This window comes from Lepisma saccharinum, chromosome 14 (genome assembly GCF_977018435.1).
Source record: "Lepisma saccharinum chromosome 14, izLepSacc3.1, whole genome shotgun sequence".
Classification (NCBI taxonomy): Eukaryota; Metazoa; Arthropoda; class Insecta; order Zygentoma; family Lepismatidae; genus Lepisma; species Lepisma saccharinum.
Window position 1 is genome coordinate 44,647,707 of NC_139242.1, and position 13,750 is coordinate 44,661,456.

General features: G+C 37.9%; 1 protein-coding gene across 3 annotated transcripts in view; it reads left to right on the forward strand.

Moving 5' to 3' along the window:
• The first annotated feature begins 5,073 nt into the window (after positions 1–5,073).
• Positions 5,074–13,750, forward strand: part of Mipp2 (Multiple inositol polyphosphate phosphatase 2) — a 104,662-nt gene continuing 95,985 nt past the window's right edge. The window contains exons 1-2 of one of the 3 annotated variants that reach the window (XM_083135495.1): positions 5,074–5,235; positions 10,753–10,931. In XM_083135495.1, the coding sequence (XP_082991621.1) occupies positions 10,760–10,931 (172 nt within the window). In that variant the 5' untranslated portion in view covers positions 5,074–5,235; positions 10,753–10,759. Of the gene's footprint in view, positions 5,236–5,448; positions 5,472–8,009; positions 8,018–10,752; positions 10,932–13,750 lie in introns of those variants that run through there. The other 2 variants (XM_083135496.1, XM_083135498.1) reach the window with 2 other exon arrangements.

A 13,750-nucleotide genomic window follows, 5' to 3' on the forward strand; every position in this document is an offset into this window, starting at 1 on the left:
GTAGCTTAAAGGCAGTGTTTGGAAGTAACTAGTTACAAGTAACAGTTACTTTTTTAAGAAATGTAACTAGTTACTTTTATAACCAAGTAGCTGTAACTGTAACAGAGTTACTTTTTTCCAATACAAGTAACGTTTCAACAGTTAGATTTACAGTTACTTCATGCCACTTAAGTTGCTATATAAGTGTCGTAAATTATTGGTGATTTGGGACTTAAAGTGAACTGGAACCATCGATAAACTACTAGTTTTTGCTGCGTTACAAATGTCCATCCTTTGTTACATTAATTCCTGGAAACAATGGAAGAGGAAAAGAGAAAGTTGTTGAACTAAATTTGTCTCCTATCCGTGGCCAGTCGGTAGGCAGTGCGTTCCAGGCATTTCAGAGTGTACTTCATCTTCCGTTTGGTAGTCCTCAATTCTAAAGCGATATGCATCCCTCGGAAGAGGGGTGACTATCCCAGAAGCAGGAAGATGAGATTAGGAGGAGAATTCTTTCCTATTGCTGTCAGTTTGCCATTGTCAGTGTGTGCTGTGTAGTGTGTCTAGTTTCTGTAGTTTGTTCATCTGTGGCCTCATAATTGTCCCCCTTGTGTAACCAGCATCCGATAGTTTTCTATCTCTTTTTTTTACAATTAGTAATCGATTTGTGAAATATGTTTGCAAGAAAATTTCCAGTAGAAAGTAACTGTAAAAGTAAATGTAACTGACTTACTTTTTTAAATGAGTAACTGTAACTCTGTTACTTTTTTAAGCAAGTAACTAGTTACCTTTTAAAAAGTAACTTTCCGAACACTGATTAGAGGTCTTTTCTACTGTTAGCGACGGACGATTCTAATGCTGGCAAGTGAAGTGGGAACCGGGGAAGCACGATAAGAAACGCAGCAGTAGAACGAGGTTCACGTAGTAGCTCCTCCCCTCGACGCCGTGACTCTCGGCGCCACCGTTGTTGTCTGGTTTGTCTGAGGCGTAATCCCCGCTTCCCACTTCCCTTGCCAGAACTAGGACCGGCAGCCGTAAGAGTAGAAAAGACCTATTGTAACGTCTATTGTTGCAAGAAAGTTTCTATAGCTCAAATGGCTCCTACGAAGACCCTGGTTAGTAGACCACTTTGATTTCTACTTCTTACGCCATGTACATGTCAAGCATAGGTCCGTATGCAGCAGTTTACATACTTCAATTAAATTCTTTTGACGTACCCTAGAACTTTCAGCAAAAAAATGTAAACGAAAACCTATGGCATTTCTACGTCACCTTGTTTTCTTTTGTCACAATTTTCTATGTATATTATATAATGTATGTGCTATAATACCACAACAAAGCACGCTAAACCAACAGGATGCTACACGATACCACGTTCAAATGAATGCAGCAGATGCGAGTTGAATCCTGCTATGCTTATTTATTTTGAATGTTTTTACTTTTTTGTTAAGGATACGTAGAATTGTTCTTATCTAAAAAGAGGGTATGTCCGGCCGTTTTTCTTTTCAGGGTAATTGTCATTAATTATTGTAAGGTATTGATAATTACAACTTACAAGTAAGACTTGGGTGTGCGGGACAAAATTTTTTGGGTCGGGACGGGAATTTATTTTAAATCCCGACATTCGGGACGGGAAATGTTCGAAATTTCGCGAAGCTCTGGAAATCTCGAATTCTACACAACTTTCTCACTGTAAGTGATTGTTATTGATTTAGTTTATTTTACTTCGCATTTTGTGCCTCTTGGCTAATTTGCGAAGATGGGGATGAGTGATGAAATGATGAAATTGATGAATGGACATTCACAAACAACCAAGCCCGACCGGGATTCGAAACCGGGACCCTTGGCGTCGCAGCGCGATGTGCTAACCACTCGGCCACAGGGTCGGGCTGTAAGTGATTGTTTTTGCATTTCTGGAATAAAAAATAACAATTTCCGATAAGTTCCAGAAACTTACAATGCAGAAAACGTCGAGAATTAAAGACTTTTAAAAATGACCATTCGGTATTTCCCGACTGCTCGGGATCCCGAAAAGTCGGGAAGTAATTTCCCGAAGTCTGGATCGGGAAGGGAATTTCTTTTCCCGATCCCGGTCCCGACTTTTCGAACAAACAAGTGTCAAACTGTCAGCGAAAAGGGCCATGCTTGTTTATCCTTGAACTGCCCTCCTTGAAATATCATGCAGACAAGACATCTCAAGAAACACATTGCATTCTTTTGAAATTCTGTTTGAATTACTTTCATGTCAGTTACAATTAAATGTACGTACGATAGAAGAAGGATGCGATGACAAAGAAAAAGCAACATGCACGCGGAAAAAAAAGATGGGTGTTCTGTTCTGATGTAATTGTTTCCGCGCATTGTTTGATTATGCAGCACCAGCATATGGTGGGGCCAATTCAAAACTTCTTACGTCTATAGACGTATTACAACGACGGACCTTACGTACCTGTCTAGGGCTCATGCCGTCCAGCCCTAGTGTTAGTGTGGGGCCTCCCCGATGGCGCAGTGTTAGCGTCGCCGCCTTGTAATCAAGGGGTCGCGGGTTCGATACTCGGTGGAGGCACAAGTGGTTCGGATCCCACTTTAATCTGTAGGTCCAGTCCCGATTATCTTTACTGTGCATAAAGTGGACTTAAAACACCAACTCAACAACAACAACTATTGTTAGTGTAGGCTATATTTAGAAAGCAATGAATCCTCTTTGTCACACCGACGCATCAAACTTACCTGCAATATTTGTTCAAATCGTGGCGCGACAAGCTCATCCCTTTAATAAAACATTTGCGATTCAACGACAATGGTTTAGCCTCCCGATCCCCCTCCCCCACTAAACGTTTTTTTTTCTTACAGTATTACACTATAGACCCTGAAGCTTACCACAAAACCTTTACACATCCGGACCAACTTATATATCAACTCAATATTCCCACAGAACCCCGAGTAGAGATACAATATGAAGATCATGGCAGACATGAAAATTATAGATAATTGTGGCCCACATCAACCTTTATTTATACTGAACCTAAACAATCGACCACACATTTGTTTTTACAATGCCCACTTCAACAACAACATCGCAATTCGCGATTAAAATTATCAGCTATGCCATCTGGTGAGATTTTCAGGAACCACTCCACGTAGGACACCTCGCTGCACTTCGCCGTGTTGAAACCGTTCAAAGCATGGGGAACATGAGAAAAAGTTGCGTACATTGTTCAGTTTTTTGCTCTAAATCGTTTCGTGATCCAGGACAAGTGAGAAGCTTACATGTGTTTTCCACCCCGTGGAATCAACAAAATGAAATGTTTAAATAAATCAGAGAAAATAACTGATTGACAAGATTGGCATAACTGAAATGCGGCAAGGAAATTACGAAGAATGTACGAGTCTGTTCACTCTATTTTCCGAAATAATCTTTCGGAAAGATGATTTTATTGCCATGAAAGTAAGTTTTAAATTGTTCTTTATGAATATAACATTTTATCGAAAACAATGTATTATATATGTAATTTGGAACAGCTGCAAGTCGATTAAGTGCAAAGATGAAAATAGTTTGAGAATTAATCAATGTCCGTAATCATAAAGGTAAGTCAGAAAAACATAATTGACATGCTAATGTTGCTGCTTCATTCAGTATGTTAATTTTCAGTAAAGACTGAAAATAGCCTCAATTCAATTGTTGTTATTGTTATTATTATTATCATTATCCGGTGTTGTTATTAAACCAGCCTGCCTCTTTGGGAAGAAAAACTGCAACAGCATGTTTTAATTTATTTCCTCCTAAGCTTTGCAATACAGGTGAATTGTTTTATTTTCAAATCATTTCTGAGAGCCCCAGTTAGGCAGTTATAACCGAGGTGCAGTGCAGATAAAACAGCAGCGCTTTGAAAAACCCGTGCGTATACATGAGTTTCGTGTACGTTTTCCGTGTTATTTTTATTATCATAATTAAATGCTTCGCTCTCAGCACAGCTTCACCTTCGTTATAGTGCCTGGAAGGTAAAAATTTACTATCCTTCGGACACCTCTATTTTTTTCGTTTCGTCAATTTTTGACATTCGTACTTACGTATCTGCTTCGCGGAACATTCCTGAAGGTGTATCAACGTTGTTTTGATGAAATTTGAACTATGTTTCCTAACCTAACAGAACTAACCTAACCACGCGCCAATGGTTCGTGGGGCTAGCGCCAATGTTTCGTGGAGCTAACGCCAATGGTTCGCAATTATTTCCAATTTCTAGATCCTGATACTAACACGACATCAAATTTTAACTATGTTTCTTAACCTAACAGAAGTAACCTATCCACGCGCCAATGGTTCGTGGGGCTAGCTATTCTTTGTCGGAGAATTAATTTTCAACGAACAACATGAATTTCAGCTATGAAACATTCCCACATCACGCAAAACACTTTCCCGATGTTCGACAATGCTACAGGAACTTATTACGGTAAGTAGTTTCTTCTGTAAAAATAAATAAATGTGTCCGAAGGATAGTAAACTAGTACCGCCTGGAATTCACATCGCATTCACAATATTTAAATATAACGCGTAGTTTAAACGTTTCTTCTTTCTTCCATACCAGCAATGACAACACGCTGCTATTACGTACTACTACCATAGCTACTACTGAATGTAAACAAGGATCTATCCTACTCTACGAACCACGGTCTGACGTCATGTGGATATTGTACAGCTTTGCAAGGAAACACAACATTGTAACATAAACAAACAGATACTTGGAATGTAAACAAACTTTCTCATAACAAACCACGCCTGTGTTTACACTTTAGAGACATGGTGTCAGAAGAAGAGGAGTGGAAATCGTTAATAGACGATACGATGACGAAGAAAAGTTTTATTCATGTATAAGTATAGTTCTTGAGTGAAGTGTACTTCTACCATATGCTTCTACCAAATAGGACCCCTGGCAAGAAATCGCTCATAGGCGGTGTGTGCCAAACAAAGTAGAAAGGAGAGAGATATTTGTCTGATGTACACATGATGTAAACACAAAATTTTGTCTTCTGGATTTGACAATTTGCCTTCTGTTTTAAACGGCAGTAGTATATGTTATGAGAAGATTAGTTTCACATTTCTTTAACTAAAGAATAATAAATGAAATGCTCTGATTTCATGTGATCACTAGTGTGGTTTGGAAATAGTGCATGGTGTTTAGAATGACAATAAATAGTGTATTCCTGAATAGGAAATACAGTCTTCTAATGTTTTCACATTATAAATTTAAGTTCCTGGTAATTTTACTATATTTTTATTTGGCACTGGTTTACATCACTCATACTGCCCAAATATGAAAATTATGCAATGTCGTGTGTATTATCATTTTGGTAAATTTCTCGTAAGGGACAGCTGAAATTTGCTAGTTCATTTAATTTGAATATTCGTACTTACGTATTCTGCATTGAGAAACATTGCTGAAGGTGGCATTTCGCTTATTTCACGGAAATAAGCTCTATTTGCGACACATCGAGTAAGTTTGGTATCAGTTTCATAGATCGCAGACACATTAAAATCGGATATTTTGTGTTTTGCATGGTTCGTACTTACAAATTACGGGTACTATTATAGTATGGAGGTGACACCTGTAAATCATATATTTCGCACTTTTTTACATTTCTAACGTACTATTTTGGAATGCGGAACATTTCCTAAGGTGAAATAATGCATTTCTAAGATAATGTCTATTTCTTACATTTACGAGTACTTACTGTTACTTGTTATTTCGATTCTGTAACACATTATGGCGGGCGATAGCGTACTGGTTCAGGGCGCGTTGTGCGAGTGTTTTGTCGATTTATGCAGTGTTGCAACCTCGTTCACCGGAAAATACCTACTTTCGTTCCTGGATTTGAAATTATGCTAATACCTTGCAAACCATTGACGTTAGCCCCACAAACCATTCACGTTAGCCCCAAAAATCATTTTCCCGTAAGGTTAGGTTAAGTTAGGTTAGGCAACCATATTTAAAAAAAAAAATACTCAGACACGTCATGTTCTAGTGAAAACACAGCGAGTTTGAAACACTGACTATGGGGTTGCATCATCTAACACACGGAACATTGTGCTTTCGTGCAGAAAGCAAATGGCGGCAGCAGAAACAGCATGTCGGACAGAGATTTTCGCAGAAAAAAACAAGTATTCGCATTAAAATGTATCAAAACTAAATTCACGAACTTCCACAATGCTACAGAAAATGATTTCCGTAAGTACTTTCTCTGGTAACATTATCGTATGGGTAAAATGGATTCCTTGAAATTTCCTTCAACTGTTTTTACAATTTTTCTTTGTATTTATGCTAATGGAACCTAACCTAACAGGCCTAACCTAACCACGTAGGCATTCCTCGTCTGACGTCAATATTCAAGGTTGCAAGATGGTTGTGCGCAAAGGAAGAGCATTAACAAATTTCGAAAGAAAGATGGTTCCGACCCGAATGGGTGTCACTTATCGCACAACACTCTAGCAACATTGTGTTCTGACGTCACAGGAGAGACCTTTTTCATGTTAGGCAATACAAAGGTAACGCGTCTCTTAGCAAAAATATTATTTTTTCTTTGTATTTATGCTAATGGAACCTAACCTAACAGGCCTAACCTAACCACGTAGGCATTCCTCGTCTGACGTCAATATTCAAGGTTGCAAGAGTGTTGTGCGTAAAGGAAGAGCATTAACGAATTGAGAAAGAAAGATGGTTCCGAATTGCTGTGTATGGACAATGAACGTGGTAAATCGCAAGGTTATTTTACAAAGTTCTACACGTAAATGCGACGTATTAGCATAATTTCAAATAGGGGCACGAAAGTAGATATTTTCCGGTGAACAAGGTTGCACCACTGCATAAATCGACAAAACACTCTCAGAACGCCCCCTAAACCAGTATGCTATCACGGCCATAATGTGTTACAGATTCGAAACAACAAGTAACAGTAAGTACTCGTAAATAGAGAAAATAAACATTATCTTAGTTAGAAATGCATTATTTCGCCTTAAGAAATGTTCCGCAACAGGTTAGCAATGTAAAGAAGTCCGAAATATATGATTTGTAGGTGTTTCACCCATACGATAATAGTACCCTTTCTCCTGTAAATTTGAAGAAATCCGTCACCCCTATACTATAATGTTACCCTGATTGCTTTTTTAGCCCCACGAACCATTCACGGATAGCCCCATGACCAATTTCCGATAAGGTTAGGTTAGGTTTGGTTACATTAAGCAAGCATACTAAAAAAAAGGGGGGTTTGAAACACTGACAGATACTAAAAAAAGGGGGCTTTGAAACACTGACAGGGGCTTACATCATCAAACGTACGCAGAATCCGGTTGTCGTAGGGCAAGCAAATGAAAGCAATGGCAATTGTGCATTGGCGAGATATTTCTCTTGAAAAATACATGATTTCGCGGTCAAATATATTCCAAGATGAAAGAAAATTCCTCCACGAACGTTCTAAACCTTGGAGAAACAAACTCATTTCCGTAAGTAGTTTCTTGCGTAAAATTGAAGAAATGTGTCTCCGATGTATGAAACTGTTACCGTAAGTTTTCTTCCTTTCTTCTTTCTGCCTTCGGTAACACACAAAATGGCAGCCACAGTTTCACACCGTACTCGGCATGAAGTGTTTCCACCCCACTGCACCCAAAAATACCTACATAGCCCCACAAACCATTGACGCATAGCCCCACGAACCATTCATTCATAGCCCCACGAACCATTTCCGGTAAGGTTAAGTTAGGTAGGGTCACATATAGGTTACAATAGTTAAAAATTGGTTTCGAAAAAAATATGCCACTTGCGGAAACGTACCTTCTTCAGTTAACAAAAACACATGTTTGGAAACAATAACCGGGATTATGTCATCACACACAGGCTACATCCACCTGGAAGTAAATGGATGCAAGAGCTTTCGTGCATCAGTCACACATTTATATCGAAAAAGAGATGATTTACCAGCAAAATTCAATGAACGATGGGAGAAAACACTTCCCCGAACTTCCAGAAGTATAAAGAAACTGCATTCGGTAAGTAATTTCTCCTGTAAATTTGATGAAATCCGTCTGTCCCTTACGAGAAATTTACCGAACTATTTTTTGCAATGATTAGAGTTTCAAAACTATGTTTATGATGACCCTTAATTTTTACTATGCTTGCCTAACCTTACCGTGAATGGTTTGTGGGGCAAACATTTTTTCCACCTTATGCAAGACCCCATTTTCTCGTAATGAATAGCGAACTTCACTTGTTCACATCATCAAACATTCCTACCATAATAGTGTATCGACAATCATAGCGTTAATATGTTCACGTAATTTCGCAATTTCTGGAAGTGACCGCCAATTTTTAACTGCAGATTCTAGATTACGAGGCCGAAATTAGTGAGTATGCGTAATTTCAAAGCAATCTGAGATACTTCCGGTATTGTAAATTTATACCTGCTTTTTTAACATGATATTGTTATTACATATTATACACAGTGGCAGCGGTTAGGGGCAGTTGCCTCCCTACTTTTCGCCACATTTGTCCCCGTACTATGCTAAAACTTATCTACAAAGGGAAATAAACTGTCTTTGCCCCCCCCCCCCCTGGTTTTGGAACCCAATTTCCGCCACAGATTATACATTATTACTATAAATGGCCATTCATCTTAATAATTCTTCTGAAAACATACTTCAAACTGCTAATATTTAAGAGTACTGCAATGCAATTATTTTTTTTGTATCAAGTTGTACACAAATTTAAAACTAACATATTCACTTTCTACAAACGTCAAATCACACCATTTCTAAACTTTCAAATGCTTTCAATGTTCTTTCCCTACATCTTCAAAAATCAGCAGATGTAAGTCAAATCCACATACTGACTGCATGGTTTTCATTGCTTTAAACCTGTGGTAATGGAGGAATTTTATGTCTACAAATACTAATATTTTGCATGTTCACCACATAGTTGGGGGAAGTCACTTTTCAGAGTGATCGTTCATTTTTTCACACTGAACCAGAGATTCCCAAACTTTTTTATTCCACGGCATCCTTAGTGTTTCAAGATTATTCCACGGTGCTCCAATCAAAATATAGGCTTATCCAGCACTTGCAGTGCTCAGTTTGTGTGGTTAGGTTGCTTGCCTTAAGTTAAAAAATAAACATATAGAAGGTAACCAAAAAAGTTCTTGCCGTTTTTGACATTCCATTAATCATACGCTCACAGAGAGGAAACGAAATGACGCACGTGCCTGCCAAGCGATCGGGAGTTAGTCTGACCATTGACTGTCAGTAATACAGGCACATTGCGCACACATAGCAGTCATAGCTCGACCAGTGTCGAAGAGAAATGGAGGTAAGCAGCTTGTTCGCGTGTGTTTGTTGTATGACTTTAAAGTGGGCCTGTCAGCTGCCGCATCAAGTCGCCGCATTTGCCAGGCATTTGGGGAGAATGCCGTGAACGAACGCACTGCCAGGCATTGGTTCCAGAAATTCCATTCGGGAGATGTGAGCCTTTCGGATGAACCTCGCAGTGGACGACCACATGTGTTGGATGACGAGGCCCTGAAAGCAGCCATCGAGGAGGACAGTGGTCTAACGTGTGATGAACTTGCAGAAAGGTTCCATGTTTCCGCTGAAACAGTCAGACTGCACCTGCATGGGATAGGGAAGTCATACAAGTTAAGCAAGTGGTTACCCCACACATTGTCGGCAGCCAACAAGGAACAACGAGTGACAGCCTGTTTGTCCTTGCTCACTCGGCACCTGAACACACCCATATTTGATCGCTTGCTCACTGGTGACGAAAAGTGGGTTCTCTATGACACTCCCAAGCATACCAGACATTGGTTGTTGCCACATGACCCTGTTCCTCACACCTCAAGACCACCTCTGTACCCACGAAAGGTTATGCTCTCTGTATGGTGGAATTGTTGGCAAGTGGTGCATTACGAGCTCCTTCCACCTGGTCAGACCATCACTGCTGACCTCTACTCTCAGCTGTTACAAAGGGTGCACCGTGCATTGCGGCAGAAGGAGCCAGGATTGGTGAATCGCAAGGGTGTGCTGTACCTGCACGACAATGCCAAGCCACATGTTGCAAAGAGGACCCGGACGACCCTTCAGCAACTTGGATGGGACACACTGTACCATCCACCATATTCACCGGACCTTGGACCAAGAGATTTCCACCTGTTTCATTCCCTCGACAACCACCTCCGTGGGAGATCCTTTGCAAATGAGGGAGACCTGCAGATTGCACTCACGGACTTCTTTGCATCCAAGCCCGCCGAGTTTTATCACCAGGGTATTGTGCAGCTGCAGGAACGTTGGCAAAAGATGTTGGATGCTGATGGAGATTACTTCGAAACCTAAAGGTACTGTATTGCTCTTTGTTTATCACTGCTCTAGTAATACGCACTGTATTGCTCTTTGTTTATCACTGCTCTAGAACGGCAAGAACTTTTTTCGTTACCTTGTATTTTAAATTCAGAAACATTTTATATGTAAAAAGTACTAAGTAAGCGCATATAAGGAACAATCATATAATTTCAGTGAAAATATTGGAACATTTCGTGGTTCTCCCACAAGCCAGCCAGGGTGCCATGGTGCACACTTTGGGAACCACTGCACTAAACCATAAATTGCACCGGTTTTCCTCGTGAAGATACGATTGTGAAACATAGTTGCAAATATAAGGTGATATATCTGAATTGTTCTTCACTTCTGTTTTTTTTTTAAACTGTGGTACTTATTTTCTTACGTTCAATATTTTGCAGAATACACATGGATTCCAATCATATAATCATTATTGCATTTTGTTGGTTACTGTGTGCAAATGCAGAGCTTCAAGCAGATGATTGTATAAGCAAGAAGAATAATGCTCATTGGTATCTTGGTGCAAAAACACCTTATAGAGTTAACATGAATGCAAATGAATCTAGAATTGAATATTCAGGTAAGCAACAGTTGTTAGAATGGCATTTAATTTTAGATATGGTCGGTAAATGTTCTATACTATGGAAGGTAGATGGCATAATGGAAATATATGTGAGAGTGCTTAAAAGTAGGTGTTGGGACAGGTAGGAACAGTGTAGGAACGAGAAATCATGTTGTTTTTGGTTTAGTTTATTTCATGTTGTCTTTCTGAAACTTTTGACTAATTGTGAGGATGGAATTGAATAGCATGAATGTTGGGAGGGGAGAGGGATGATGAATGCCGGGAAAGGTGGGGGGATTGAATGCTCGCACCTGGAAACTTACATTAGTCATTTCAAGTAACCAGATAGCAGAAATCTTGTTATTTTTTATTGTTAATGACAAATAAAGTTAATTTAATTAGTATTCAAACAGAATAACCAAAGCAAAACTGCACTGCATCGAAAAGACAGTGCATTGTAAACACAAATCCCATGTTATATTTCCATATTTTACCTTTTAGTCCATAGAATAAATGATTCCATAATTTCAAAAATTCAAAAAATTATAGTTCTATGTGAGATGTCACACAATTAAAACTTCGAGTAAAATTTCTCCATAACTTTTGAAGCATTTTCTTGAAAAAGGCATGTGAATGTTAATAACAAAATACAATAACTATGGATTTCAGAACACTAACTGTATAACATATTAAAAAAGTAATGAAAAACAGTTGTGCTGAATATTCACTCATCTGGTGGATCAAGTAGCAGTGTCTCCCCATTTATAAAGCAATAATAATACAATTGTCTTATTTTTTTAAGTTTATAATTATTATTGTAAAATATGTATAAGTGTGGTAATTATTATTTCTACTAATCAAGTTTTATCAATGACCTGACCCCCCCCCCTACAAAACCTCTGGTGATACCCATATTGAATGGCAATAAGCTCGATGAAGGGCACACATGGATGCCACAAAACACCCCCCCCCCCTTCCCCCCGCAGGGAATTATACTAGGCTTGGATCCAGCTGCCCTAACTTTGTTAGTCTGCAAAATACCCAGCCAAACCTCTGTGGAAGAGAAGTTGAGATGTGTGTCTTCAGTGAAAGTCACCCCTTACACCCCAAAAAATAAATCATACCTAGCTTCTGTACAATGCTTAATTTGCCTTTGTGCTCTGTGAATTAATGAAGATGGTTTTATTTACTTCTCACATTTTTTTCAGTCGGAAAAATTAATATTGTATTGTATCAGTGGAAGCAGCTACTAGACACTGACTTCAGAATACCCACATAATTACTAACAGTACATTTTGTAGTAAAATGATTCGAAGAGCAATGGCAAACTGTGTCATTGATATTGCTAGTGTAGGGTTCTTCATATGTATTCTCAGACTTCCTTGTGGTGAGAGACTTCCAAATTTAATTTGCCAGACTTAACAGCATTTCTTCTACCAGATAATGACAATACAAACATGGTCAGCCATATGCACATTTTTTAAATCAGAAGTTGACAATATAAACTATGAGATTGCTTAGAGGAGTAAAGGAGATAGTGCATCAACCGTGCATCAACCACATTCTGGTACCATTTTATGTGTAAAATATATTTGCTCCTGGGCAATTCTATTGTGATGGGTGTGACATTCAGACAAATTTACATTAATTAATTTTGATTTATTTTCTTCGCACCTTCATGTAACTGGGATGTTACTCATGACATAACTCTATCAATTCATGTAATTTCATTTTCCTTGATGAAAGTTATTTTATTTCAGAATATTCCTCACCAATCTCAATTTTCAGCTAAAGGAAATACATTATTTGTGATTGTGATGGGTGTCACACTTCCGAGACTTAACTTCAGTACCTTCCTCAGCCTTTCAGAAAACTCTGTGAAATATATTTGTTTTCTGAAACAATTTTATTTTATTTTCACAGAGCAAACTTTACACGACATTTAGATTCTTTTAGTTTCTAAAAATATTACTACCTATTTTTTTAATAAACATTTTTTGCCTGTGACAAATTTTGTGATGTGTGTGACACCATGCACATTATTTACTTTGTAGGATTATGGAACAAAGTGAAGGCTGTGAAAATTATCATAAATAGATTCTTCAAACTAAGGTTTGTTTCAGAAATGAAGTAGGATATTTCAGAGCTTAAGGTATAGAAGCAATAAATGAGACAATTAGAATTGATTTAGATTTCTTATGGTATAATACTATTTCATAATGAAACTAAATTAAGTGGAAACACCACATAAAATAATAGGTTTTAAACAATATGTTATTTAAAGCCATGAAACTATTGTTTATATTAATAATTCCAAATTCTAAATAGTTTTCCCTTTAATTTCACATGTAATTAATACTTTGAATAAAAATAAAATTAACTTTGTTTGTTTCTTGTTGTTTGTTTGCTTTGTGTCAAAAAATTTCAGATTGTTAATGTGAATTTAGCCTATTGTCCACCTGTAACATATTTTGATCCTTGAAAGTTTGTCAAATCATGGTTGGTGGGACTTCACTCAACTGTGGATGCTCAAAAGGAAGCATTAAAAAGAGACAAAGAAGTATAAAAGGTATAAATTTGAAAACGTTTCTTTATTATTATTTTTTTATTAGTGAATAGTAGGCTATAATTTATGAACAAGAGTTTATGTTTATAAATAAGTTAAAAATTGTAAAAAAAATAATGTGATTATAAAATTAGAGTTCCTATACTTTTTTTTTAAAAAATGAAAAGAATTATTTGTAGGAAGGGCATTCTGGAAGCATTTAAAAATTGATCAAGGGACTACTGGAGTTCAGAAATTATCGCTTGCGAAAATATTTCTGTTTCATTAAAGC